Below are 27,261 nucleotides of genomic sequence, written 5' to 3' on the forward strand. Positions count from 1 at the left end.
ATTATACCGTATCGTGCCATGCTTTTGGGGAGTGTTTCTTGCGGATTGCCCCAGGGTGTGGGGTCTTTGACCTGCACTGAGTCTGTGACCCCCATGTCCGTCTCCCTGGGGTCTTGTGCAATGAGAGGGGAAGCGTGGACGGCAGGGGTCCCCTTGAGAGCCAAGCCCGGGGCAGGACAGTGACGGAGAGGTCAGCGTGTGTTAGTGATGATCAATACAGGCTGCTGGTCCCAGGGTGGGGGAGGAGGGACCGTACAGCCCAGCATCGACCTGGGAGGCTGTATTTGGGTTGTGCCACTAAAACTCACAGAGAAGCCTGTGACGAAAGTGTAGAGGTTTTCTCCACGGACTCTGCTGGAGTTTCCTTATTCCGCTTCGGTGCCCTATTTCACGGAGTCCTGTATTCGCCGGTGCTGCTGGTCAACAAACCATCTGTGTCAAGATTTGTTTCCATCCTGTGGAGTAATTGTCTCCGCACTCCATCTCGTCAGCAAATCCGATGGCCGGCCAGTGCTGCTCTCCCTAGGGTTGGGGGAGCCGGCGTGTGGCCTGATTTGAATACTGAAAGAGCTTAGCACAGAGACTGAGGTCTATTAACCTCCAGAGACCCTGCCGGCATGTGTGTACTCAACACCACACTCTCCCGGTGCTGGCTTTTGTCTCGCTGTGGGGCTATTGATTGCGCTGACCTGGCACATGCTTTTGTTTGGGATTGAACTCACGACCCTCTGGAGTCCACTGAGTAAATAATAATAATAATAATAATAATAATAATAATAATAATAAAGGCCTTCTGTGGCTAAGAGGGATGGAAGAATTTTGTTAACCCACCCCTCACACATAGAAACCACCATAGTTCGGGGGATGCTGATGGTATCTCTTCACTGCTGTGACTCCAGGTCTTGTCAACAGGATGTCGTGGCCCTCATGTCACATTGGGAAACCTCCGGGGCCATCACCGATGGGGGGGTGCGAGCATCTGTGACTCACCAAAGATGAAAAGGACATGGGACACAGCCACTACACACAGTCTGAGGGTGCGCTCGTGGTCCACAAACGTCCGGTTCCAGTCTGGTCCTCATTGTCCGAGCAGCAGGGCGCTTCCAGTCAGGGTGCCGCAGTCCAGACGGCCCTGGCAAAGACTCTCACTCAGGTTCTCCAGTTTCCTAAATGGACCTAAATTTCCTTTGGCAAATTATATATTTGTGACTGGATCGGGGTGCCGGTCACCCCCCTCCTCAACCCCCCTCCTCTCCCCAAACTGCAGTGCGTGTTGAATTGAGCCCCCATTAACAGGCGCTGCGCAGGGGAGAGAGAGGACTTCACAGCTGCAGCCGAGCTTACCGAGCTTGCATGGTTACCCTGGCAACCACAGTGGCTGTTCGGAATGCACAACGAGACTCTGTCCAGCCCCGTCTTCCCCCTCTCTCTCTCCCTCTCTCTCCCTCTCCCCTCTCCCCCCCTCTCTCCCTCTCTCTCTCCCCTCCCCCCTCTCCCCTCTCTCCCTCTCCCTCTCCCCTCTCCCTCTCTCTCTCCCTCTCCCCTTTCCCCCCCTCTCCCCTTTCTCCCTCTCTCTCTCCCTCTCCCTCTCACTCTCTCCTCCTTGGGTGGTTTTGCACATCAAGGTAATTAGTCTTTGGTTTTGGTCAGGAGTCATTCTCATCTTTCTCTCTCTCCATCCCCTGCCATGACTGGAGAGAAACTCCCCTGCAAACTGACACTAGTTGTAGACAGGTGATGAGGAGGATGGTGATGTTTATCAGTAGTAGTTTTAGATGTAGTAACAGTAGCAGTAGTATAGGTAGTATTAGCAGTAGTAGCATTAGTGGGACTAGCAGTAGTACAGGTAGTAGTATTATTAGTAGTAGTATTATTAGTACTAGTAGTAGTAATAGTAGCTGTAGCAGAGGTAGTATTAGCAGTAGTAGCATTAGTAGGAGTAGCAGTAGTAATAGTAGCAGTAGTAGAGGCAGAAGTATTAGTAATAATAGCAGTAGTAGTTGTTGTAGTAGAGGTACTAGTATTAAAGGAAGTAGCTGAGGTAGTGGTAGGTGTAGTAACAGTAGTAGTAGTAGTAGTAGTAGTAGTAGCAGCGGCAGCAGCAGTACTCTGACTGTCGGTGTATTAAGCTGGTACTCATTCCCTGCATTTCCCCCTGGAGCTCAGCTGTAAATGCTCAGACTCTTAATTGGCCCCCATAAACGCAGGCCGTTCTCGTTAAGCTAATTAGCAACAAGGAGACATTTGTGTCAGGGTGGCCTCCCTGACTGAAAGGTCAGCTCAATCCTGCACTGAGCGCTGGAGCTGGGCCGCAGTGCGTGGGTAGGACCTCTCCTGGAGAGAAATGGTCTGCGCAGGAGTCCATGCTTCCCAGCTCTGTAATGCAGTGCAGTAGAGACTCAAACACGGGCGGGGGGCTGATTTCATAGTAAAATCTATCTACTGGTCTGCCTTGCCGTCAGCCTATCTATCTATCTGTCTGTCAATCTGATACTATGTCTGGTTGTCAGTCTGTCTGGCAAAAAGCACCTGTCTGTCTGCCTGCCTGCTTTACCGTCAGTCTATCTGTCTGTCTATCTCAGTGGTTCTCAATCCTGGCGCTGGAGGAGACCCTACTCTGCTGGTTTTTGTTCCAACCAAGCTCTTAATTACTTAATTGCACCCTTAATTTAGCTAATAATTTCCTAAATCATAGCCTTTTCATTATTTTAAACAGTAGGATTTTAAGTTAAGTATAACATTGTATAAGGAAATTTGTACCTTATTAAGGAACCAACTTTTTACCAGTAACACAATTTAAAAAGTCAAATGTAATCAAATTATTAATTAAATCAAGGGTTCAATTAAGTAACTGAGAGCTTGGTTGGAACAAAGTAGTAGGGGGTCCTCTGGGACCAGGGTTGAGAACCACTGCTCTATCCAACCCAGGTGTGTCAGACTCCAGTCATGGGGGGCCGCAGTGTCTGCTGGGTTTTGTTCCAGCCCAAGTCTGGGCTCCTTAATTGGTCTAATTTAACCATCAAATGCATGAATTGAACACTCCTCTCCAGACTCTGAAATGTTCTGTGGGTTCAATATTTTGAGTAATCAGCAAACAGTAAGGTATCCGCTATGAACATAAAATATGAATGCTGTAGATAAGCCTGTGTCGATAATGACATTGATTAAGTAATTGGGAGCTTCTGTTGGAACAAAAACCAGCAGACACTGTTGCCCCCCAGGACTGGAGTCTGACACCCCTGATCAGTTTGTGTTTTGAACATGGTACCGATTTCCACTGGGTCCAGGATGCCCCCCAGGGAGGACTCTCTAGGGAGCTGTATATCTGGCATTCGTTTCCAAAGCAGACGCGTGAGACTGAGAATAAACCATTTCCCGGGATAGGATTTCAGTTTTATTGTATTATTTATCAGACCCAACTGAAAAATACCTAGTGAAGTGGATTAGGGGCAGGGGGGAGATCTGAAGGTAGCTGTCAATCATTGAGTCTGTTTTTATTGGTCATACAGAGTTCAGGCACAGTAACAATTAGGAGCCAGGCCGTCGGGGAGAAGAGATCCGAGGAGCTTAATCAGAGCGAATGCCAGTGTGGGATCAGGAGTGAATTTCAATGCCGTTCGCCCCGTCTGAGGCACGGCAGTTTGTCAATACCACACTCGATCTGGCTTTTCTGTTCTTACAAGAAATAATAACCCCACGGAGACGGACGGTGTGATGTCAACACTGCCCCCACCCCCCCTCCGCTGCTAAAAAGACTATTGATTGGCAAAGGGGGGCTGAAGTATCTCTAGTGAAGAGAGATGGATTGAAGTTCGTTTTTCCAGGTCCGTCTCAAAAGAAGAAGAAAAAAAAAAAAAAGTAAAAATAATTATGAGACACATAATCGATACACTGACCACATTGGCAGACACGAGGCCAGCACGCTCACCGCCACATGGGGTCCATACTGGGAGTCTGGGTCACTAGACAAACTCATACAAACAGATACATACCCACTCACACACTTACACACTCACAGACACACAAACACTCATTCACATACTCACACACCTCCACACTCATAGACACACTCAACCACACAGACACATAGACTCACACACCTACACACACACTGATACAGACACTCACTCACACAGAGACACTCACATTCACACTGATACAGACTCAGATTCACACACTCTCTCTCTCTCACACACACACACACACGTTCGAGGCTCAGCTGCTGCGTCTCACGCACTTCAGACCCCTCAGCCAGGGGACTCTGCTTTCCCCACAACACCAATTACATTAAACCACCACAAAGAGAGAGATAACAATGGAGAGATCTGAGGAGAGGAGAGATGGAGGAGAGGAGAGGAGGGGTGGGGAGCTGAGAGACTGATTGGGAGAGCTGTGTTGTTTGTATTAGAGTGGTGGTGGGGGTGTATTAGTATTTATTGTATTCTTCCTATGATTTTAATTATGGATTACTTGTGGTTAGAATTATATATGGGATCAGATTTTTGACATGTGATAAGCTTTTTGCTCATGTGAATTGGGATGGGGGGAGGGGGAAGAAGGAGGGCAATTTCAACCAGCTGACAGTAAGGTGGCCTGGCTGGACTGGCACAGGTGTAGTGCTGCATTGCAGTAGTGTGCTGCCCGTGAGTGAGTATGTGTGTGTGTGTCTCTCTCTCTGTGTCCCTGTGTCCCTCTGTGTTGTGCTGGTGTCTCTCCCGGACCCCCCTGTTCAGGCAGTGCTCCTGGCTTGGCGTCGCCGCTCCCCGCAATGCAACACCGACCGAAAGGGGGAAGTGAGGCGGTTGCCATGGCGACCACAGACCCGCAATCCCCGGCCTGGTTTGTCTTAAGAGGCACCAGCTCTAGCTCAAAGGTGTCTGTCTAAAGCACCTCGGGACTTTATTTAAAGGCACACCCCTCCCCGTGTCCGTAGTGGGGACTCTCTGCGTCTGTGTGTTGTCCTCCCCCCTCGGTCTTGGAGCAGTTGGCTCTGGTTCATCATTCCAGCTGGAGACATGCAATGACTTAATAAACCCAGTTTATTATTCATTCATGTATTTATCTTTACTAATAAGCTCAGACACCTCTGCGCTGTCGTGAATGTCTTAGAAAACAATCTGAAATTAAAAGGCTGCACCTCTGCTTTAACCACCACCTGATTAGTCTTAAAAGTGTGAAGTGCATGCTATACCCAAAACAATTTTGATTGACTGTCTGATTGATTGATAAACTGGGCCCTGAAGAGGGTGGCCGGCCGTTTGACGTGGGTGGCGTGTGGGTGCTCTGGGTGGGTACAGTCCACACAGGTAAGGGATCTCCGTGATGCTTGTGGATGCAGTCCGATCAACAATGTACAAACCAGAAAAACTTTATTTCAATTCAGCTTTACAAACAACTCCATCTACGCCAGTGCAATTATAACACTTATAATTAATAACATTTAATTGAGGCTGACCACCAGACCCTGCCACCTTATAATCACTTTCCAAACGAATAAACTTTATGAAAGCCAGCTCTTCGGCAAGGGGACAGTCTCTGCCGTCCCCCCAGGGGTAGTGGTGGAGGCGGTCCACAAGGTGGCAGCATTGCCCGTGCCTGGTCAGTACAGCCTGCCGTATCCTAGTGAGCTGCAGGTATGCATCCAGCACGAACACAGGTCACCGTCACAAGAGAGGATGAGCACGCTTCCTTGCTGTGCTTCGCAGGGAAGATCTTTGAAACTCCAGGCCTATTGTGGCGGCTCTAGGCCTGGCTCAGTGTGTTTGACCTTCTGCTGCTGTAATTATGATTATTATTTAAATTGTGATGCCAGAAACGTGTGTGTTTTCAAAACCTACATCTTAGAGGCCAGATGCAATCTCATCGGTGCGTCTCTGTCCGAACTGTCTGGCTGTGGGGGACCCTCGAAACAGCATGGACAACATGAACAGCCACTCCCACACACTTCACACTCCTCTCCCGACGTTGAAGGATCGTCATCAAATCAGTGGGGGGGGGTGAAGTGTGTGGGAAGAGTGGTTTCTTGTTTTCAGATCTCTCCGTTTTTTGCTGGGAGAATGAACTCTCCATCTAAAAGGTGTTGTTTCTTTTGGGGGGGGATCTTCAAACCATATGAAAACACGCAGTTCACACCTTGTTATGTATTCCCTAGCAAGGCCAGTCAATGTGGGAGGGACACCGGTAGCATAGGGCGTTTCTTTTGTCTGCTTCTTTATTCGCTGGAGAATTGCAGTTCCTCCTAAAATGAAAAATCTCACTCAACACCAGCAGCACAAGCAGAGTCCAGTAACAGCACAGTCCCTCTCTCGGGGGGGCGTGGGAGGGAGGCCTGGAAAACGAGGCGATCTGGAATATCGGGCCACAGCCAATAGCGTGAGGTGTTGTGTGACGCAGGCTGTATTCGAAATCACATACTACCACACTACACGTACTACATTCCAGCATTGCAGTAGTATGCTTGCAGTATGCATATTGGACATAGTATATGAATGTGTCGTATGGTGAAAGTACCCTGATGGCTTGCTACATTCGCCAAAATTGCCGTATACAACCAGAGCTTGCTACAATGAATACTGCATCCCATCATGCTTCACGTGAGGTCACATGACATATATAGTACACTGAATCATTCATCTTCATACTGCGTACCACACTACTTACTAGTCAGAAAATCAGTATGTAGAATGCAGTTATTGTTATGCAGACCCCGATTTTATTAAAGGGGAGGTTCACTGTCAATTAAAAAATAAAAAACATCACTGCGCCATTTTTAACACATTTTAGATTGTAAAATGTGCGGTTTAACAACAGTTGTAACTTGTGATTTGCTATTGTCACAAACAGAAATTACTCTATGTAGTGTTTTCATTATTATGTAATAGGTTAAGAGTGATCTGTTTAATGTTTAAGAACTTAAGTTTTCTGAAAATAACATCCGATGGATTAGAGACGCGATGTTGTAAAACATTGTGACACACGATGTAGAAAGTTTAAATGTTGGCATCGTTAAAGGTTCAAAAGCTTTAAAAGATTAGTTCTGTGCTGTACAGCATGGGAACCTCCCCTTTATTTCCAAGGGCTGGATCGACTAAGATTTCAGATCGTGACAGCAGCACATGAACACACGGCCTCCTGCCAGCAGAGTAAAGCAGCCAGTATGTTCCCTATTCAATTTTAAACCCATCTTAACATTCCTCCTTCTATTCTCGTGTGTAGCATGTTTAGTGTTGCCTTTTTAATGCTTCCCCCTCCCCAATGGGAAAAAATATACTGACGCACAAAAGCGATGTCCAAGTAGACTAGTAAACTATGACCAGAGATAATCTAGGTCTGCGAACCCAGCCTTGTATCCCTAGAGTTTCACTTCCTCCAAACAGGGAGTTCTAGGGTAGTGTTTCTGCCTCTATCTCCCGGGCCTAGCGTGGATTTGAACCCACTTCCACTGCGCTCGACTCTTCTCAAGTGACCTTCTACGGCCGTTGTCTGATTCGTACTCCCCTTTTTTGCGACAAGCTCCTTTCGCAAACACAAAAAAACAGAAACGATACCAGTGTAGGTGGAATCCGCGTGTGTCGATGCTCATTCTCAGCTCTCTGCCCATCGTGGGGGCAGTTAGTGTCCCAAAATATGTCCGCAGCCACTCGAGCTGCGTCGGTGGTAGGGGGCGGAAGTCAGTCTATGTCCGCGGGCACCAGACTCGGGTTCTGGGCCGCGGCACAGCGGTGGCTCTTGTAGGTACCCAGGTGTCTGAATCTCCGCTGGCACTGGGCGCACTGGTAAGGGGTGGCGCCGCTGTGGATGCGCTGGTGGGTGTACAGGTTGCCCAGCTCCTTGAAGCGGCGGCCGCACTGCGCGCACTGGTACGGGCTCTCCCCCGTGTGCACGCGCTGGTGCCTCTTGAGGCCGGACAGCACGGGGAAGCCCTTGCCGCACTGGGGGCAGGAGAAGGGGCTCTGGGCGCCGCTGTGGCTCAGGCGGTGGCTCTTGAGCTGGGCGGCGTGCCGGAAGCGCTCCCCGCACTCCTCACAGGTGAACGGCTTCTCCCCCGTGTGGATCCTCTGGTGCTGCCGCAGGTTGCCCAGGTAATTAAAACGCCGGCCACAGTCGGCGCACTCGTACCCGCCCCTGCCCCCTCCTCCTCCTCGCTGCTTCTCCCCGGGCACGCCTTTCCCCGCCTCCCCCTCCCCTCCCGGGTCCCGGCCCAGCACGTTGCTGGGCGGCCTGGCTCTGGTCGGCGGAGGTGACCTGCCCGGGCCGGCACCCGTGTCCTCCCCGTGCGCCGCCTTCAAGTGCTCCCCCAGGAACGCGGCGCTGGGGCAGAAGGTTCCGCAGCGAGGGCAGAGGCAGGCGTCGGCGTGATAGGGCAGGGCTGGAGTGAGAGAGAGAAAGACGTGTGGAAGACGGAACAAACAGAATGGAGAACAAACAACAAGGAGTAATCACTGGTTGTTGTTTTTTTTTTTTTTCGGAAAATTGCTCGTTTGAGCAATTAGGGCCGCTGAATGTGTTTTTTGCTGCTTCTCCTCCTCACCTCCAGGCCGGTGCTGTTCAGGGAGAGCCCGCATTTGTGCGTATGTATTATTCTTATTGATAAGCCTGGTTGATTTAGAAAATGACGTCTATATAACGAGTGTCACATTTCTGCATTCACTCACAAATAAATGAATCAGTATCTTTCGGTGCATGTGTACACAATACGTTGCCTGTGATATACAGGTTTTATAAGATCGACAGTTATCATTAAACATTAGATCATTATGTAAAAAAATAAGTAATCAGCTGCATTATACCAAGTGTTGTCACAGGTGTGAGACAGCTGTGGCCATCTTATCTGCACCTTGAAGGTTAAGCCTGTGGCTGACCTCTGCCCCTCGCCTTCACGCACCTGTGGCGGTCTGATCCGCGCCCTCCGCTCTCTCCCCCGGCTCCCCCCTGCCGTCCGCTCCTGCCCCGGCCCCCTCCAGCTCCTGCCCTGGCCCGAACCGGCTCCCGCCACTCTCCTTCTTAGAGGGGAATTCTGGGGGCAGTAGCAGGTCTCCCGGCCCCCCACCCCCAACCTGGGAGTCGTCCCGCCCCGCGACTGCGTCCTCGCCGTACTGGTGAGAGTTTCTTTCACACTTCAACTGCTTCACACCTGACACAGAGGGGAGGGAGAGAGGAGGGAGGGGGGGAACTGAGTTTGCACAAGGGACAGTCAGAAAGACTTCTCAAACCGGTGCTGGGAAGTGCTGTAAAGTGCCAAAGCGAGTTCTAGTCTCTGGTGACAACAGGACAAAGGAGAGTGAAGGGTGGATCAGATGTGTGTGTGAATATTAATACCCACCACTTCACTGCTTTATTTGGGTAAAGATGGCACATCACATATTTTGTCTCGCATCATGGAGCATTAGAGGGGACCACTGTGGTTGAGAACAATCTGAGGTTTTCTTTTTTAATATTTACAGATCATATTCAGCACAGTTCGGAATATATATATATATATATATATATATATATATATATATATACACACTCACCTAAAGGATTATTAGGAACACCATACTAATACTGTGTTTGACCCCCTTTCGCCTTCAGAACTGCCTTAATTCTACGTGGCATTGATTCAACAAGGTGCTGAAAGCATTCTTTAGAAATGTTGGCCCATATTGATAGGATAGCATCTTGCAGTTGATGGAGATTTGTGGGATGCACATCCAGGGCACGAAGCTCCCGTTCCACCACATCCCAAAGATGCTCTATTGGGTTGAGATCTGGTGACTGTGGGGGCCAGTTTAGTACAGTGAACTCATTGTCATGTTCAAGAAACCAATTTGAAATGATTCGACCTTTGTGACCTGGTGCATTATCCTGCTGGAAGTAGCCATCAGAGGATGGGTACATGGTGGTCATAAAGGGATGGACATGGTCAGAAACAATGCTCAGGTAGGCCGTGGCATTTAAACGATGCCCAATTGGCACTAAGGGGCCTAAAGTGTGCCAAGAAAACATCCCCCACACCATTACACCACCACCACCAGCCTGCACAGTGGTAACAAGGCATGATGGATCCATGTTCTCATTCTGTTTACGCCAAATTCTGACTCTACCATCTGAATGTCTCAACAGAAATCGAGACTCATCAGACCAGGCAACATTTTTCCAGTCTTCAACTGTCCAATTTTGGTGAGCTTGTGCAAATTGTAGCCTCTTTTTCCTATTTGTAGTGGAGATGAGTGGTACCCGGTGGGGTCTTCTGCTGTTGTAGCCCATCCGCCTCACGGTTGTACGTGTTGTGGCTTCACAAATGCTTTGCTGCATACCTCGGTTGTAACGAGTGGTTATTTCAGTCAAAGTTGCTCTTCTATCAGCTTGAATCAGTCGGCCCATTCTCCTCTGACCTCTAGCATCAACAAGGCATTTTCGCCCACAGGACTGCCGCATACTGGATGTTTTTCCCTTTTCACACCATTCTTTGTAAACCCTAGAAATGGTTGTGTGTGAAAATCCCAGTAACTGAGCAGATTGTGAAATACTCAGACCGGCCCGTCTGGCACCAACAACCATGCCACGCTCAAAATTGCTTAAATCACCTTTCTTTCCCATTCAGACATTCAGTTTGGAGTTCAGGAGATTGTCTTGACCAGGACCACACCCCTAAATGCATTGAAGCAACTGCCATGTGATTGGTTGGTTAGATAATTGCATTAATGAGAAATTGAACAGGTGTTCCTAATAATCCTTTAGGTGAGTGTATATATATATATATATATATATATATAGTGCATGGTCGTGTAGTGTGCTCCAATGTACTGCACTGCATTGTAGTGTACTGTCCTGCATTGCAATGCATTAACGTCTGTGCAGTGTACTGTGCACTGCTGAGGCTATACGCTACCTTGGTGCAGCTCAGACACGTAGTCCATGCCAGCTATCCACGACTCGTACTCCTCCAGGCGCTTGCTGTCGGTGGGCAGCATGCTGAACAGCTCCTCGGTGGCCGGGGCCGCCTCGCCGTCTTCCTGCTCCTCGCCGCCGCTGCTCGACTCGGTCCACAGCGGAGCCGAGGGGTCGGACGCGCCCTCCCTGTCCGCCCTGGAGGGGTCGCTGACGCCGGGGTCGCCGTCGCGGGCGTCCTTGTCCTTCCGCAGGTAGTCGCAGATCGCGTTGATGTTCTCCTTCTTCACCGCAGGCGCGCCCGACCGGAACCGCTTGTGCTCCCCGTGTTTACTGCCCGCATAGTCGGGCCGCCGGGACGCGAGTTTGGCGAGGCCCCCCATCCCGACATCCCCGCCCCCCGCCCGCGGAGCCCGGGCCTCCCTCTCCGCCGCCTGCAGCCGCACTCGGAGGACGTCGATCTCCGTGCTCTTCTCCTGCAGCTCCACCTTCAGGACGCGGATCCTGGCGTTCACCAGCTTCCTGATGTCGCGCAGCGCCGTCTCCAGCACCAGCGAGATGCTCCGGCCGAGGTGCTCCGTGATATCCACCAGCAGCTCCTCCGGCTCGGCTTCCAGTTCCGAGAAGCCCTCGGTTCTGCTCGGGTCCATGGCGAATCCCTGGTGCGGACCCGGCGCCTCGACGCTGTTGGCAGGGAAGAACTGGCCCCTTTTGCGGCTCATGTTCCCGTTTACAACAGCACCCCCCTCGCCTCGTCGGTGTTTTGGTGGCCGCGGTGACAGCTGACTTCCCGGACACAGAGCGCTGCGGTGCCGGCTGGCCGCTCTGTGGCGACCGGCGAGGAAGCCGCTTAGCGCCCCCTGCAGTCGTCTCCCCGACGGCTCCCAGGGAAAGGCTTTCTGACCCCAGTGGCGCTGTATCAATGAACTATAGGCAAATCACACAAGGAGTCTGCAATTCTCCTTACATGACTCGCATAATACGAATAAAAAGATGCAGCAGCACCCTCGTGTATCTTATAAACTGATAGTACATGATTTATAATTCTGACAATCTTCCTTTACAACAGAATGCACTGTAGATGTAGGTAAATGCCCCCGATCTGATTTAAGCACTGAATGGTTTTTATTTACCAAAACTCTCAATTCACAGAGAAGCCACAGATACCATGACAAAACATTTATTTAAGTATTTATTAAATGTAATGTTTACTGATGTTTCACAAGTGAAAATGTGTGTGAAAAGGTCCGTCCTGCTGTTGTTCCATCAAGACTGTAGAATTGATACTTTATCTTCGTAATAATATTTTATTCTCATTAATGCTCAATAGTTACTCATTTGGAGACCGTTATCCAAAACGTCTTACAGGGAGTCCTTTGTGAATCACTGACTGTTTTATTTGGTGTAGTATTTTACATTTCATAAATAAAAACAATTCAATTTTTTAATACTTATGATTAAAATCTTTAAAAATCAATTCTTAAAATCACTTAATTTTTAAAATCTTTGATTTTAGCAAAAAACAAAACAATTAACTTCAAAATAAACGTGCCCAAAACAACAAAACAAATGTGATTAATGCAAAACTGCTCACCAACATAAAAGTCAAATACATTGAAAATAACTGAAAATGCATTGGACAAAATAAAGAAACAATTAAAAAGGTAAAAATAAAAAACAAACAAAAAAATCCAATGCATTTAAAATTAAATCCAAAACGGACAATGTATTTGACAAAGGAATATAACAAAACGAAACCAAAAAACCCCTAAACAATTAGTGATTTAAAAACAACTAAATCTTTAAAAACAATTAAGATTCATTTTTAAAATAGTTTTAAAAACAATCATCCATAAAATATTTAAAAGATCTTGGACTCACTGACTGGACTGGACTACCTGCTACATGTGTGTATTTTTATCCATTTAATGTCTGCCAGTGCTGACTGCAGGGGATGACTGGCTCTGTGAGGGGCACGCTGGCTCTAGGGGGGGGCATGCAGGCTCAGTCCTGACAGTCATACAGGCTGTGCTCTCTCCTGTGCTGCTGCACTGGCATGTCTCTCCTCACGCTGCGCAGCTTCTGCAGGTCGATCTCCACCAGCGCCAGCCCCGGCTCTGCCCCCCCGCAGCGGCCAACCAGCTCGCCCCAGGGGTCCACCGCCAGGGCGTGGCCGTAGGAGGCGCGGTGGGCGTGGTGGCGGCCCACCTGGGCGGCTGCCAGCACGAAGCACTGCGTCTCGATGGCCCGCGCCCGCAGCAGCACCTGGCGGATACACACGCCACATGAAGGCATATGTAAGAATACACACACAGTCACACACACAAAAACAGAAATGAAGAACAACAAATGCATACACACACACATACTGTCTCACACACACCCATACATGCACTCACACGCAGAAACTGCACACAGACATACACAGAGACACACACATGCAGAGATGTACAGTACTGTGTGAGGCGCAGTAACTGCCGCTGACTGAATATCGGCAAATATGTGATGTTTAATACCATGCAAAATGCATCCGGTTTTACAGTGGCAAAGAGCCTTGGGTCAGCCATCAGCCCCCACTGGGAAAGACTTTGTGGATTTTGATCGGCTCACCTCCCAGTGGGCGGCTCCTGTCGCCACAGTGAAGGCCGAGGGATAGGTCAGAATCTCCGCACCCTGCCGCACGAGAGCCAGCGACAGCTCCGGGAAGCGCAGGTCATAGCAGACACCCAGTCCCACCTACGTAATAATCAGATACACACTTGAGAAACCACGCATTCCCATAATGCAAGATGGAAGAAAAGGTGGCGTTGACCATCTTGTTTAGATGGAGGATCTGTGGAGTTGTCTGTGTTGGGAGAGAGACTACTAAACTCCATAAACTGTTGTATGTGGCTCCTCGATTATAATCTATAGTTATACAATAATGCTTATTCTACACAGTAAACAGACACGTATACAGCTCTGGAAAAAGAGACCACTGAACATTGATTTCTGAAATTGGAGTGGTCTCAATTTTTTCCACAGCTGTATAATAATAATAGCATAGTACAATATAATTATATATCATGTTTACCATACACTATAATTATAATAATAATGAAGATAATATTGTAGCCCACCTTGCCGAGGGGGGTCTGTACTGGGGGGACGATGCGGGGTCCTGGAATGGTGAAGGCACTCTCTTTCAGGGACACGCCTCTTCCTGGCAGCTCCACGTCAAATAGGTGGCACTTCCTGTATACTGAAGCAATGCACCCTGGGAAAGGGACACTGGCTGAGCCTCTGTTCTTGGGAGGAACAGTGTGCATCACCTCTCCTCTCCTTCCCCTCCCCAATTATATGAATGTAAAGAGTAAGTGTGGTGTTCTGCAGGCAGTACCCTGGTCATTGATGATCACATGACTGTTGTAGATGCGTCGGTCGCTCTCCCAGTCATGCCCTCGCTCGTGAAACCCCCCCAGGGACAGCCAGACCCCCAGCTTCCTGAAAGAGACAGCGAGAGAGAGAGAGGCAGGAGGAGGTTATTGACCACACAATCGCTCGCTGACTGGTAAAAGGGTAGACATTTAGATGCTCACTAGCTTCACAAGCTGAGGTTTAATACAGACACGCTCATGGACCGATCAACTGGCCCTGGCGCCGGGAGATCCAGAACGCAGGCTTTTACAGGCGGGCACAACGGACAGGGAGTGCACACACCTGGCCAGCTGTGCGTAGCGCCCGATCGTCTCTCCCTCCAGCGTCTCGGACAGCCGCAGCGTCTCCTCGCGACTCGAGCCGATGAAGTCGAAGCCCTCGGGGAGGAAGGCCATGCAAGCCCCGCCTTCCCGGGCCTGCTCCACCAACCCACTGCAGGACTCGAAATTGGCCTCCTTGTCCGGTGTGGCGGTCACCTGACACAGCGCTGCCACAGGATTGGAGGAGGACATCCTGGGAACAAATGTTATATTTATATTAATTATTTCTGTATTACAGGTCTAGGCCAAAGTTTAACAGTTAAGATTACATTGAAGGATGGTCTAAATTCAACTAAATCCTACATTAAAATTAAATGTGGAGTTTGGGCTGGGCTTAGGACTAGCTCTCGGACCTCTCTAGGCTTGGGCTAGAAAAATTGGACCTCTAGAGCTGGGACATCATTCCTACTGGTTCTAAAAAAGTTTGACTGGAGTTTAAAATGTTGGCCTTGGCTAAAGTTGGGGTTCTGTCTACTGCGAAAACATGCATACAGATGACCCAGTTAAACAACAACCCAAAAGCCGTCTGTAAAAACAAATGTATACACATCACGGATTAGAGAGGGCTTCGGGACCCGTCCTGAGACCTCTCAGAGGAGAGTGCATGGCAAAGCATAAAAGGGAGGAGACTACAACCTGACAAAACAACAGAACAGGCCAGTGCCGCGGAGGCTCGCTTAGCTGAGGGTTTACCTGTGCTGCTCACCGGGGCCTCTCCTCCCAGACAGCCAGATGTGTCCCAAGTGTCCCCCGGAGAAGGACCGCACTCGGCTCCAGAGCGGCCAGCGCCACAGCATTGACCCGAAACACCGACACAGCGATGATGCGCAGGCAGGGTTTATCGCCTACAACAAAAACGCACTTTGACCCTAAAGAACATTTTCCTGAAAACTAACCTGCAAACGCGTGTCCGGTATTCGCATATGACAGCTCACACACTGTCACTGTGCGTATATCAATATCGGGCTTTTAAGCTTCATGGTTTAAACGAGTGTATTTCCCCTACGTCTCTTGGTAAATGGTCAAGATCGCATTAACTCGTATTATTAATACACTCGACTGACTCCAGCTCTGACGGTAGGGGATCCCAAGGATAACCCTGTCCGCACATAGGCGGGCATTGAAGTGGAGTCTCAGTATGTCGCCTGTTTGGAGTTGGTTGTCTATTATGACATGTATCTATGTTCAGGGGTAGATGAAATCCCTGATTACTCGCCCTACGCATTGACGAAACTGCGTAATCGATCCGCCTGCTGAAATATATTCCTAATAATAATATATTAATATTGGGTGTATTCATACAATCGATACACATCAAATCAATAACGCCAATATATAAGTCAGTAAATACAGTGGAAAATACCTGTTGATTTTAAAACATTATTTCTCTCTCTCTCTCTCGTTTGATTTTCATCGCAAAACCGTCAATCCAAAACAGCGGTGTTTCATTGTTGTCTGGCAGGCAGCCGAGCGGCCAGCCCGGTGTAGTAAGAAGGGGTCCTCGCAGAGGGAGCTCCCATTCCAAGATGGCAGCGAGCAGTAGCAGCAGCGGCACGGCGGCGAGTAAAAGCAACAGCGCCGGGGGGAAGCAGTCCGGCCCCTCGGCCGAGCAGGTAAACTCCACCCCACCAGTGCATCCAGCAGGTTAAGAGCGGGAGGTCCGAGAACAGGGGCAGAAATGACTGCCATTCCCCCCGGTCTAACTGTCACTGCCCTCCCGCACGCCTCCAGCGCCGTGATTTGCTTGGGCAGCAGCGCAGGGGGTAATCGTATCCGTGCCCTACTCCTGCTGCAGGGGCAGTGCCGGAATGCTTGGCTCGGTCGTAATTTAAGCACTTTAGAGATTTAAAATAAACTGCAGTAATGATAAAGCGAGCACTAGGCGGCCGGAGACGTCAGGGAGAAATGCCTGTGTTTATGCTGCTTCTGAGCGGGCACGCCAGGGCTGCGCACCGCCGGGGCCGGGCAGGTCCGGAGAGCAGCGGGTTCATAACTTTGCGGCGTTTTGGGTCCACATCTGAGCCGTGGAAACGCGGATGTGCTGCAGAGATTCCGCTGATATTCACGACAGCTTTGATCGCCCTCGTAAAGACAGTCTCGCCAAATCTCGATACTGTAATGGTTGGTATTTGTAATTTAAAAACCGATGTAGCATTCTGCACTGTAATGCACTGGTAACGTAACGCCAGACGCAAAATGACCACATATGTTGAATAGGTGGCAGAATAAGACATCGGACCTGGCAAAGCCTGTAAGGAGCAAATGAACCGTTCAACCCCCCTACCCTTTGGTTTTGCCACTATAATAATTCACTTTTTTGGGTTAGTTTTCCCCTTCAAGTGCATAAACTGACATCCTCCCTCGTAGCCTTCCTGTACAGGCCGTCCTGTATAGTGGTGCAGGTTTGCAGCCTGTTGTGAGCTGGGCCCTGCCCTGACTGTCTGTCTGTTCAGTCCTGCTTCTGTACTGGTCTGCACCGCCTTGTCCCCTCTCCTTAATAGTGAGCTCTAGTTTTAATCCCCTCCCACAGCAGCCCCCTCTAGCTGTGTGTCGACCCCCTGCTTCTCGGGTTCCAACACGGGTGTTCAGTCTGGGGTCGGGTCTGCGCTCTCACCCTCCAGCTCCCAGTGGGCGGGTCAGAGCTGCGGACGCTGCGGGAGGCCCACAGTGCGCCGGGCCTGTCTCTCTCTCAGACCGCTCTCGATCCTCCCTGGTTGTGGGTGCCACGCCCTGTAGAGCCCACACTCTGGTGCCCTCTCTCCTGCTCTGATCCAGGGCAGGGGGGCACCCTGGGGTGTGCAGCCTTTGCTAACTTGTCTCTCTGGCAGGTGGTGGCTGGCTTCCAGCGCATGCGGCAGGAGCAGCGCAGCATGGCCTCCAAAGCCGCCGAACTAGAGATGGAAATTAATGAGCACAGGTACTGTCTCTGTGCGTCACTGTGCGTCTGTGTTATTGTGCGTTTATTTTGTGTCTCTGTGTGGCAGTGGGTGTGTGTTAGTCTGTATCTCGCTGTGTTTGTGTGTATTTTGTCTTTCTGTGTCTCTCTGTGTGTCAGTGGGTGTGTGTCAATGTCTCTCTTGCTCAGCTCGCTTCTCCCCCCACAGCCTGGTGATCGAGACCTTGCAGGAGGTGGACCCCTCACGGAAGTGCTATCGGCTGGTGGGGGGGGTGCTGGTGGAGAGGACGGTGAAAGAGGTGCTGCCAGCGCTGGAGAGCAACAAAGAACAGGTGAGGACGCAGGAAATGAAAACGCAACAACGACAACAAAAAAACAGCTTCTCAAGTGCTAGCAGAGGCCGAGACGCCCCTCTGCTGTGAACAGTAAGGCCTAGGTGAAAGAGCCACTGAAACCTTCATTATATGAAACTTCAGTTGAGGTAGAAATAAAGGTTTTGGCACGAGTTCTAGAATTTCAGGGAAGGGGTCGTGACAGTAGGAATATATAACCTAAAACTAACCACAAATGTGAAGTGCTAACCAAGGTCATTTCCCATGGTGGAAAGATGGATATTGATGTGTAAATGCCCTAGGCTGTCACCACCCTGGTAGTTTGAACACTCACTTTCCACCACTACTGCGATTGCGGGAGGCAGGGGAGAAAATCTGCAAAAAAGTGCACATCCGAAAAGCTAACGTGCCACCAGAACTTAAATGATTGTGTCCACCCCTGTATTGAAATTTGTATCCGAGGGCAAGAGCTGCTGTTTTTTGGACACGGATGCTTCCACCAGTCCCAGAAATGTTGGTTGATGTGTATTAATGTATAGCACACACACACACACACACACACACATATATATATATATATATATATATAATCAAATATAAAGACCTGAGACGAGAGTAGAAATCAGCACGTGTGTAGTTTACTGTGAACGGGCGTTCCAATCAGGACGTAAACGGATGCATGACAGGTGACCTGAAGAAACGAACTAGAAGATCAATACAAAACAATGCGTGTGCTTTGCGTCAGATGTTTTACAAAAAGACATGTTTAGCACTTCACTGACGCTGCTTCTGTAATGTGGACACCCCTTCCTGCCCCACCGTGCCCAGCTCAGACCAAGGAGGGGGCTCTGCTGTGTGCGGTGCTCGCTGGAGCTGATCTGATTTGACTGGGCTCTGATCGCATTTATTAGATTCTGTCCCTCTTTGAAATGTGTTTCTGTGACAGCTGGAAGTTGGCCTGGGTGAGGGTGTTTGCTAAGAAAAATAATAGTTATTACCTTACATTAAAGTATGTTGGTGGTAAAATTGAAGGGGGGGGATATAAAGTGGTGTATTTTATTGTAATGTGTGTTGTTTTTGTTTCTGGTCAATACACAACACTGAGTTTTAAATAAAATGTTAAAATATGATACTGGGTTCCAAAACTATGACATAACGTTTTTCATTTTACTTGTTTCCAACTCAAACTGCAATAAATTGTGCCGCAAGCCGGCCAAGGAGCCACATGCGTGCTCGATGTTTTACGATGGATCGAGGCTCAGGCCGGGCAGCCGGGCCTCGAATTTACTGCCGCTACTTGCTCTCGTGCTGTGGAGGAAAAAGACCTGGAAGGCAAAAACCGACACAGTTTAGCCTACTAGTAATATATATATGTAAAATAAATAAAAGTGACTAGTTTTACAAGTCTTTGTGTAGAAACCAAAACTGTTTCCCGTGGCGTGGACCCTGGAGACGCCTCAAACCTCTCCCTCCCCCTCTCTCTCTCTCTCAGATCTCCAGGATAGTGGAGTCGCTCAACACACAGATGCAGACCAAGGGGCGGGAGCTGAACGAGTACCGGGAACGCTACAACATCCGAATGGTCGGCGAGGAGGAAGGGGCGGGGAAAGCGGCGGCGTCCAACCCAGAGAGCGAAGGGGGCGGGGCCAAGGGAGGGGCCGGGGTCCTGGTCTCCTAGGGTCCCTGGCGCCGGAAGAGAGGGCTGAGCGGAACGTTTTAGACGGGCCACAACAGAGAGCGAAGTTCGCCGTGTCGTTACTGTATCTGTGTGTAGAGAATTTTTTATGTTTTTTTTTTTCTTTTTTTGATTTATGAATAAAAAAAAACGAACTAAACGCTTGTACTGTTGAAGCGGTTGGCTTATTGAGTCACTTGCAACACCCTTTGTATAGGTTCCCGAGGCAAAAGACATTGGTAGAGATCTCTGTGTGGTGTCCTGCGTCTCCAGCAGCTCAATTCGAGCGTTCACAGGATCTTTAGCCACAGATTGTAGGGTGCCACTACGATTTTACAGATGGAGGGCATGACCAAATCTGCAGACTCTGACTGGAGTGAAGCATGATCCCCGACACTGTTGTCTTTTAGAGCCCAATCCCATGAGCCAGTGGGGCAGAAGTGAAGTTACCGGGTGCAAATGGCGAACCAGAGCCCCCACTCCCTTCCTCAATTCAGCGGCTATTTAGTATAGCACCTTTTGCTGCCAGCATTACGTCACTCCTCCAGTCTAGGCCCTGGTTCTGCTAGTTGCCTCTAGTGCTGCGCCTGCTGATCTTCCATGGGGGCTTGTTTTATCAGTCACCCTAAAATCAGTGGGTCAAAGAGCTGGTGGCTGTTGATGCATTTGGCACAGCAGGCAAGGACAGGATATTCTGGGGCTGCTATTTCACCACATTTAACCCAGATATCGGCCGTCCAACTTCACATGTGGAGTTATTTTGCCAGTTCATTTTTTTTTATGGATTTACAGATCCAGTTCAACAGTATTCAAAATGTGAGAAAAACGTCCATATGCTAGTGAGATGCTGGCAGCAGTCGCATCATTTCCAGAAAGGGAAAAACAAAACAGTGGAAAAAATTAAGATTGTTCATTTATCTATAAAATGTTACTTCCCCCTATCTCATTAACATAACATTTTATACTGTATTGCACTTTAGTATTTCTCTTATAGTTTGTATGTTGTGCTGGATAAGAGCTTCTGCTAAGAAAATAATAATAATAGTAACCTTTCCTCTGAGTCGAGATGAATCTGGCCCTGAAAATCAGCTTTCTGAAATATAACAATAATAACAATATGTAACACGCTTTTTGTTCCTGGGTAATAAGTGTTATTTCCTAATTGCTTATGCCTCAGAAGTATAGAAAATGACTATTGTTCCCCACAAACTTTGATTTTGTGACCAGGACAGTGATATTTTGAAATGTAACTATTTCCAATGAGAAAACGGGCGAATTTGTGTCTTTTCGTTCACATAAATTCAGAAAAAAACATGAATCCGAATTAACATGTAAATACAGTATAATCATGAATTTCGAAAAACTACTCACTTCTAAGTGTTTTGTATTACTTTAGTATAAATACATGTTGATTTGGATGCATGTGATGTTTTTTTCTGACACACATTCACCCATTTTCACATTGGAAATAGGTACATTTCAAAATATCACTGTCCTGGTCACAAAAGCAAAGTTTGTGGTGAATAAGAGCCATTTTCTATACTTTTGAGGCATAAGCAATTAGGAAATAACACTTACTACCCAGGAACAAAACAAAACAACAATCATAAACTGAGTAACACTAAATCAACACTGTGTCACCAGGCCACAGCGACCTGCGGAGGCAATGAAACAGCTGCTACATACACTAGATTCAAGGGTGCGGTTCATTACAGGGATTCTCTTTCATTTTAACAACTTCAACAAAAGAAAATGATTTTTTTCCCAATTTAATTTAATATTTAATTCTATTATTTAATAATAGAATCATTATGTTTTAAAAAGCAACCCGACGAGGATGGGATTCGAACCCACGCGTGCAGAGCACAATGGATTAGCAGTCCATCGCCTTAACCACTCGGCCACCTCGTCCGTGCTGAGCTCGCCTGCAAACAAGCCTTTCAACTGCGGATTGCGTGTGTAGGCCTGCATTTACATATATATTTATACATGTATCATGATATTTCTTTTTAATGTGTTGAAAATACAGCTGGCGATTACGGAGTGCTTATTTCCTACTTCTTCGAAACAACGTATCCTGCTCTCTGAAATGGGATGCGTTCAGTTCCCACTTAGGAATCATAAACCCATGTCCACCACAACTGTCGCTGTATTTGCGCAAAATGTTTTCGCTTGCATTTTGTTTCGTGTTAACTGTAAGAATTATACCATCTTTATAATCTTTCGTGTGGGTTTTTATTTTTGACGACTGATGCTGCAGAAACTCCTCCCGGCCGACATGCGCAGTCACTCTCTCACAACAGCCTGGCTCCAGTACCGTAATAACTCCCTAAATGCGCACCTGCATTTATTGCGTGCGGTACTGTGTCTGTTTCTAAAGGCTCCTCTCGACTGGAAACCGTATTCTTTTCAACGTGTCACGAAAAGGGAGATAATTCACGACAGATACAAACACATCCCACAACTCTTTACAAACGAAACCATGTTGCTTTTGTAGGCTAGACTCCCGGTGCATGTCTGATGTGTGCGTATCATCCACACTACGGTAGAAGCAGAAGCACAACACGCAGACATGCGCCCTCGCCGCGCCGCTGATGTGATGGAGTGGCTGAGGGCTGCGGACGCTCGCACGAAGTAATATTTACACCCAAAACATGCTGTCCGTCCAGCCACCAGTCCGTCCGGGGACCCACCGCCTGCAGCTGGAGCCCGCGTTTAAAATGGACGGTGGGTTGAGCTGACCGGGCGAGAGGAGAGGCGGGAGGGGGCGGCGTGTTGTGGACATAATGCATGCAATGAATGCGACCTCAGGCGGCCTGTAGAGCCCATCCAGTAATCCGGGGATGCCTTTCTCCAAAAAGTGCTCTGTGTTTAAAGTCGTGCTGAGCGCCCTGCTGCTGGTGGCGCTGCTGCAGCTCATCTACCTGTCCTTCCTGTCCAAGCTGCACGGCCGCCAGCAGCGCTACAGGTACTCGGAGCTGTTCGGCGCAGGCGCCAAGAGGAACGCCTTCCCGCCGCAGAGGAGCGCCCGCAAGGAGCGCCTCAAGTACTCCCTCTCCACCGGCGGCATCTTCGACGCCAGCGGCCAGTACCGCGTCTACAAGAACCTCATCAAGAGCGAGTTCTCCGTGGGCCAGAAGGCCGGGGTGGCACGGCCGGGGCTGACGTTGGCCACCCACACCACCATCAACAACCTCCACTACATCGACGCCCTGCTGGAGCGCTGGCGCCACCCGCTGTCGGTCGCCATCTTCGCCCACGGCCAGGATGTGCGCTTCGCCACGGCGCTGGCCTACGCCCTCAGCGTCTTCTGCCCGTACGTCCAGGCGCTGGTGAACTTCCACCTGGTCTGCCTCTCCGGGGAGACGGCCAGCTTCCCCGAGCAGGACCGGGAGCACTTCGCCGGGCTGGAGGACTGCCGGGGCGTGTTCCAGCGGCTGGAGACGCACCGGGACCGGTTTAAGAACTACGTCATGGGCGGCAACGTGTCCTACCCCAACAACCTGCTGCGCAACGTGGCCCGGGGGGGCACGGAGACGGCCTACGTGCTGGTCATCGACGTGGACATGATGCCCAGCCAGGGCCTGCACGACCAGTTCCTGAGCCTGGTGCACCGGCGGCCGCCCCCTCCAGACCGGGTCTTCGTGGTGCCCGCCTTCGAGATCCGGCACACCCGCAAGATGCCCGCCACCAAGCCCGAGCTGGTGCAGCTGTACCAGGTGGGCGAGGTGCGGCCCTTCTACGAGGAGCTGTGCCAGAAGTGCCAGGCGCCCACCAACTACTCGCAGTGGGTGAACCTGCACTTTCGGTTGGCAGGGGACGGAGGTGGTGCGGGAGGAGGGGAAAGCGGGGAGCTGGAGGTTGCATACACCCTGAGCTGGGTGGACCCCTGGGAGCCCTTCTACATCGGGGCCAGTTCTGTGCCTCTGTACGACGAGAGCTTCCGGCAATACGGCTTCAACCGCATCAGCCAGGTACGGAGGGAGGGAGAGAGTGGGAGTGGTGGGAGCACCCTCTCTCCTCTCTCCTCTCACTGTCTCACACTCCCTCTCTCTGTCTCCCTCCCCCCCCCCAGGCCTGCGAGCTGCACGTGGCTGGGTTCCAGTTCTCGGTGCTGGACTCGGCCTTCCTGGTGCACCAGGGCTTCAAGGTGTCCGGCGAGTTCCACGCCAGGAAGGACGAGGAAAACCGGCGCAACCGCATCCTCTTCCGCCGCTTCAAGGAGGGCCTGAAGGCAAAGTACCCCTCCTCCCCCCGCCGCTGCTGAGAGCGCTGAGCCTGGGGGGCTTGGGCGTTAGGGAATGAAGGGTCTGATCCAAATCCATCTGTGTCCTATACATACATGTATATTGATATATATTGAGAGAGGCCTTGTAGTAATCCCATGCCCTGTTTTATATTGCATGGGGTGGAGTGAACCCACTCACGTCCTACTGAGCGCATGCGAGTGTGAGAGTGAGTGTTTGTGTGTGTTAGTTGGTGCCTGTGTGTCTTTTTTAGAGGCATTTATCTTTTTTTTCTTTCTTTTTTTTTACCTGTGGACAAAACTAAATGGTCACATTTCAAACGGGTGTCTGTAATTGGCGCTTTGTAGTTCTCAAGGTGTCAGTTGCAGGAAGTCCAAGAAAGGTTAAACTCAAAGCCATGACTTCTGAAAACATGACTGTTACTAGATGACTGAGCTGACACGCTGTCTGTGTGAATGCTGCCTGGGAGACAGAGAGAGAGAGTGTGTGTGAGAGTGGGTGGGGGGAGTGAAAGTGAGTGAGGAGAGAGATGGAGAATAAGAGAACAAGAGTGAGTGAGTGAGTGAGCAAGCGAGCATGAGAGAGAGAGAGAGAGAGAGGGGGAGATGGAGATGGAGATATTTGTGATTCAGCTTTACTGGAATAGCTGGTTTGACTCCCAGCAGGCTTTAGTCCAGCAGGGCAAATGAACACGTGACAAAGTAGGAGGTAAAAGATGAGACCGCCCACACAAACCAAGTTATCACTTTACACTACAGGGTGTTTTTCTCCCCTTCTTTTAAGCCTCAAACCATTTCAGTTGCTTTTATCTTCCTAACCACTGCAGTCTGGCAGCGGAGAGTTGTAGATGATTTGGTGTCTAAATGGAGCCTAAAAAGGAATATAGGAGCCTCATCTCCTGATTGACCCTCCCACCCATCCTTACCGAGCTACTGCAGCGCGGCGTGGCATAGTGGGGCCCGTGACTTCTTGAAGATGGCACCCGGTTCTCAAGTTTACCTCGTTGTTCAGCTGCATAACTACTCTTCTTGTCACAGGCTATGGTGTTTATGTCTCCGAAGCCAAGCAAAGGGGTTCGTTCAAGCCTCCGCCGGAACTTTGCTGGGCTGCACTGGGTTCACTGGGACGCGTCGTTTCACAAGGAGGAGGACGTGACGTCTGCTTTTGATTTTCTGCGGAACTGAAGTGGCCTGATGAATATTTTAAAATCAAAACAAACAAAAAACCGCCTTGTAATTAGAAACTGTGACTCCCCCACACTACCGGAGTGGGGGAGGAGGAGACGCTAGTGTGAGTGTGTAGTTTTACTGATGTATGTAAAGATGTCTGTACTCCATTTGTATTGGCCGGTTATACACGAGTCAGACAATACGTTCAGCCGCAACGGGGTACAAATGTGTAAGTTGCTTCCCTGGGCTTTGATGTGGGCCAGGCTTCGATCTGAACTAAAAAATAATAAGAAAAGTGACATTTTGTTTTTGTTTAGAAGTGTGTGTGTTAGTTTTTCTGATTTATAAGTGGAGCAGTGAGTCATTTTGTCTTCGGTCAGTCATTTCGGCTGCATCACAACTTCACACAATGTGCTGCTAATGTAATTTTATTTATCAATAAAGGTTAAAGACGGAAAGCACAGCCTGGTCTTTTGAAGTTTACTAGTGGACAGGACACAGTGGAGTCCACTTTTTTTATTATAATTTTCTGATGTTGAAAATATTGTTGATCAACTGAGAAGATGTTTCTGCTGCAGAAGCTGATCGGTACCACGGGGCTCCTGTCGTAGGTAAATCCAGAATAATTGGTCAGGACAGAATGTGATTACTGCATTTCAAAAGCACGTTTAGAAACTCGTCATACAATTCGCACATTAGGTTTTGAGTTGACATATTTGCTATAGAAAAACTTTTTTACATCCTAGTTTAATGTTATTATTATTAATTATATTATTATTATTATTAACAACCAGTTGTGCACACTAGGGGGCAGCAGATAATAGGAGCCATTGTTGAGTAATATTGGAAACCGTTGTGGATTTGCACAGCACAATTGGCACAGAGAGTCATGAATAATTCTGGGGACTCCAGAAGCTAGAAGTTACATCTCATCCTGTTAGTAACTCAGCTCAAGGGCAGCATAATACAGCCATACGGCCCGGTCTAGACCTACCCTGCTGTGTACTTTGCAACGTTTGGGGAAACTAAGTTACAGTGGCTCTAAAAAGTTTTCACCCCCCTTGTTACAATATGATATCCGAATGGATTAAATCAGGAGTTTTTGCCACTGATCAACAAAGAGAAGTCATCAACACAGTCAAAGTGAAAAATATAATCTGCAAATTGTTCTAAAATAATTACAAATACAAACCAGAAAATACTTGAATGCATAAGTATTTGCCCCCTTCTGTCAATATTTGGTAGAGGCACCTTTGGCAGCAAATACAGCCATGAGTCTATGTGGATTAGTCTCTACCAGCTTTGCTGGATACAGCACTTTTTGCCCACTCTTCTTTGCAAAATTGCTCAAGCTCCTTTCAAGTTGGATGGGGACCTTTGGTGAACAGCAATTTTCAACTCTTTCCACATATTCTCAATTGGATTGAGGTCTGGGCTTTGACTGGGCCACTTCTGGACATTGACCTTTTTGTTTTTAAGCCACTCCAGTGTGGCTTTGGCTGTATGTTTGCGGTCATTGTCCTGCTGGAAGATTAATCTCCCTCTATCTTTACAAGGTTTCCAGGCCCTGACATAGAGAAGCGTGCCCATAGCATGATGCTGTCGCCACCATGCTTCACGGTAGGAATGGTGTTCTCAGGATGATGTGCTGTGTTAGGATTGTGCCAAACATAGCACTTAGTGTTGAGGCCAAAAAGCCATAAAGGCCTCTTTTGTGAAGCACCCGGGCTATTGTTGCAGTCTGCACAGTGTCTCCCAGCTCAGCCGTGGAAGACTAACTCCTTTAGAGTTGCCATAGGTCTCTTGTTGGCCTCCCTGACTAGTGCCCTTCTTGCCCAGATACTTAGTTTTTGAGGACGGCCTGATCTAGGCAGATTCACAATTGTACCATATCCTCCCCATTTCTTAATAATTGACTTTACTGTGTTCCAGGGGATATGCAATGCCTTGGAAATGTTCTTATATCTTACCCCTGATTGGTGCTGTTGAAGAATCTTATTCCAGATTTGATGTGAATGTTCCTTCGTCTTCATGATGTAGTTTTTGTTAGGAATTGTACTAACCAGCTGTGGGACCTCCCAGAGACGTGTATTTAACCTGAAATCATGTGACACACCTTAATTACAGAGGTGGACTCCATTCAACTAATTATGTGACATCTAAAGACCATTGGTTTCACCACAGCTCAACCAGGTGTGTCATAGCACAGGGGTGATTACTTATGCATATCATTATTTTCTGTTTTGTTTTTGTAATTAATTTAGAACAATTTACAGATTATATTTTTCACTTTGACATTATAGATATTTTCTGTTGATCAGTGGCAAAAACTC

The 27,261-nt window shown here is 48.8% G+C and overlaps 4 protein-coding genes and 1 non-coding gene across 5 annotated transcripts; 2 read left to right on the forward strand and 3 right to left on the reverse strand.

Moving 5' to 3' along the window:
- Positions 1-5,352: 5,352 nt before the first annotated feature.
- Positions 5,353-11,680, reverse strand: znf16l (zinc finger protein 16 like). The gene is made up of 3 exons (XM_066718904.1): positions 10,874-11,680; positions 8,885-9,133; positions 5,353-8,368 (listed from the first exon to the last, which is right to left on the reverse strand). Exons 1-3 carry the CDS (start codon positions 11,592-11,594, stop codon positions 7,671-7,673), a joined length of 1,668 nt encoding a protein of 555 aa, XP_066575001.1. The 5' UTR covers positions 11,595-11,680; the 3' UTR covers positions 5,353-7,670.
- Positions 11,681-11,978: 298 nt separating this feature from the next.
- Positions 11,979-16,085, reverse strand: nit1 (nitrilase 1). The gene is made up of 6 exons (XM_066718906.1): positions 15,303-16,085; positions 14,572-14,802; positions 14,252-14,355; positions 13,992-14,128; positions 13,483-13,608; positions 11,979-13,137 (listed from the first exon to the last, which is right to left on the reverse strand). The coding sequence occupies exons 1-6, from the start codon at positions 15,404-15,406 to the stop codon at positions 12,877-12,879; spliced, it is 963 nt and encodes a 320-aa protein (XP_066575003.1). The 5' UTR covers positions 15,407-16,085; the 3' UTR covers positions 11,979-12,876.
- Positions 16,086-16,092: 7 nt separating this feature from the next.
- pfdn2 (prefoldin subunit 2) lies at positions 16,093-19,688 on the forward strand. Its single transcript, XM_066718907.1, has 4 exons — positions 16,093-16,222; positions 17,438-17,526; positions 17,714-17,837; positions 19,330-19,688. The coding sequence occupies exons 1-4, from the start codon at positions 16,136-16,138 to the stop codon at positions 19,513-19,515; spliced, it is 486 nt and encodes a 161-aa protein (XP_066575004.1). The 5' UTR covers positions 16,093-16,135; the 3' UTR covers positions 19,516-19,688.
- A 1,653-nt stretch (positions 19,689-21,341) lies between these two features.
- Positions 21,342-21,423, reverse strand: trnas-gcu (transfer RNA serine (anticodon GCU)). The gene has a single exon. It is a non-coding gene; the product is annotated as a tRNA-Ser (tRNA).
- A 458-nt stretch (positions 21,424-21,881) lies between these two features.
- Positions 21,882-25,391, forward strand: b4gat1 (beta-1,4-glucuronyltransferase 1). Its single transcript, XM_066718908.1, has 2 exons — positions 21,882-23,486; positions 23,588-25,391. The coding sequence occupies exons 1-2, from the start codon at positions 22,356-22,358 to the stop codon at positions 23,777-23,779; spliced, it is 1,323 nt and encodes a 440-aa protein (XP_066575005.1). The 5' UTR covers positions 21,882-22,355; the 3' UTR covers positions 23,780-25,391.
- The last annotated feature ends 1,870 nt before the right edge of the window (positions 25,392-27,261 follow it).

The sequence above is a fragment of the Amia ocellicauda genome, chromosome 12 (assembly GCF_036373705.1).
Source record: "Amia ocellicauda isolate fAmiCal2 chromosome 12, fAmiCal2.hap1, whole genome shotgun sequence".
NCBI classification, from domain to species: domain Eukaryota; kingdom Metazoa; phylum Chordata; class Actinopteri; order Amiiformes; family Amiidae; genus Amia; species Amia ocellicauda.

Coding starts and splice junctions, on each gene's coding strand:
- pfdn2 (XM_066718907.1), top strand. CDS start 16,136: ATGGCAGCGAGCAGTAGCAGCAGCGGCACGGCGGCGAGTAAAAGCAAC. Junction 17,527..17,713: donor ATGGAAATTAATGAGCACAG/GTACTGTCTCTG, acceptor CTCCCCCCACAG/CCTGGTGATCGAGACCTTGC. Junction 17,838..19,329: donor TGGAGAGCAACAAAGAACAG/GTGAGGACGCAG, acceptor TCTCTCTCTCAG/ATCTCCAGGATAGTGGAGTC.
- nit1 (XM_066718906.1), bottom strand. CDS start 15,406: ATGCTGTGGCGCTGGCCGCTCTGGAGCCGAGTGCGGTCCTTCTCCGGG. Junction 14,803..15,302: donor GGCCCCGGTGAGCAGCACAG/GTAAACCCTCAG, acceptor ATTTGTTCCCAG/GATGTCCTCCTCCAATCCTG. Junction 13,138..13,482: donor CAGGAGCCGCCCACTGGGAG/GTGAGCCGATCA, acceptor TGTATCCGCCAG/GTGCTGCTGCGGGCGCGGGC.
- znf16l (XM_066718904.1), bottom strand. CDS start 11,594: ATGAGCCGCAAAAGGGGCCAGTTCTTCCCTGCCAACAGCGTCGAGGCG. Junction 9,134..10,873: donor CGTGTCTGAGCTGCACCAAG/GTAGCGTATAGC, acceptor CCTCTGTGTCAG/GTGTGAAGCAGTTGAAGTGT. Junction 8,369..8,884: donor CGCGGATCAGACCGCCACAG/GTGCGTGAAGGC, acceptor CTCTCACTCCAG/CCCTGCCCTATCACGCCGAC.
- b4gat1 (XM_066718908.1), top strand. CDS start 22,356: ATGCCTTTCTCCAAAAAGTGCTCTGTGTTTAAAGTCGTGCTGAGCGCC. Junction 23,487..23,587: donor GCTTCAACCGCATCAGCCAG/GTACGGAGGGAG, acceptor CCCCCCCCCCAG/GCCTGCGAGCTGCACGTGGC.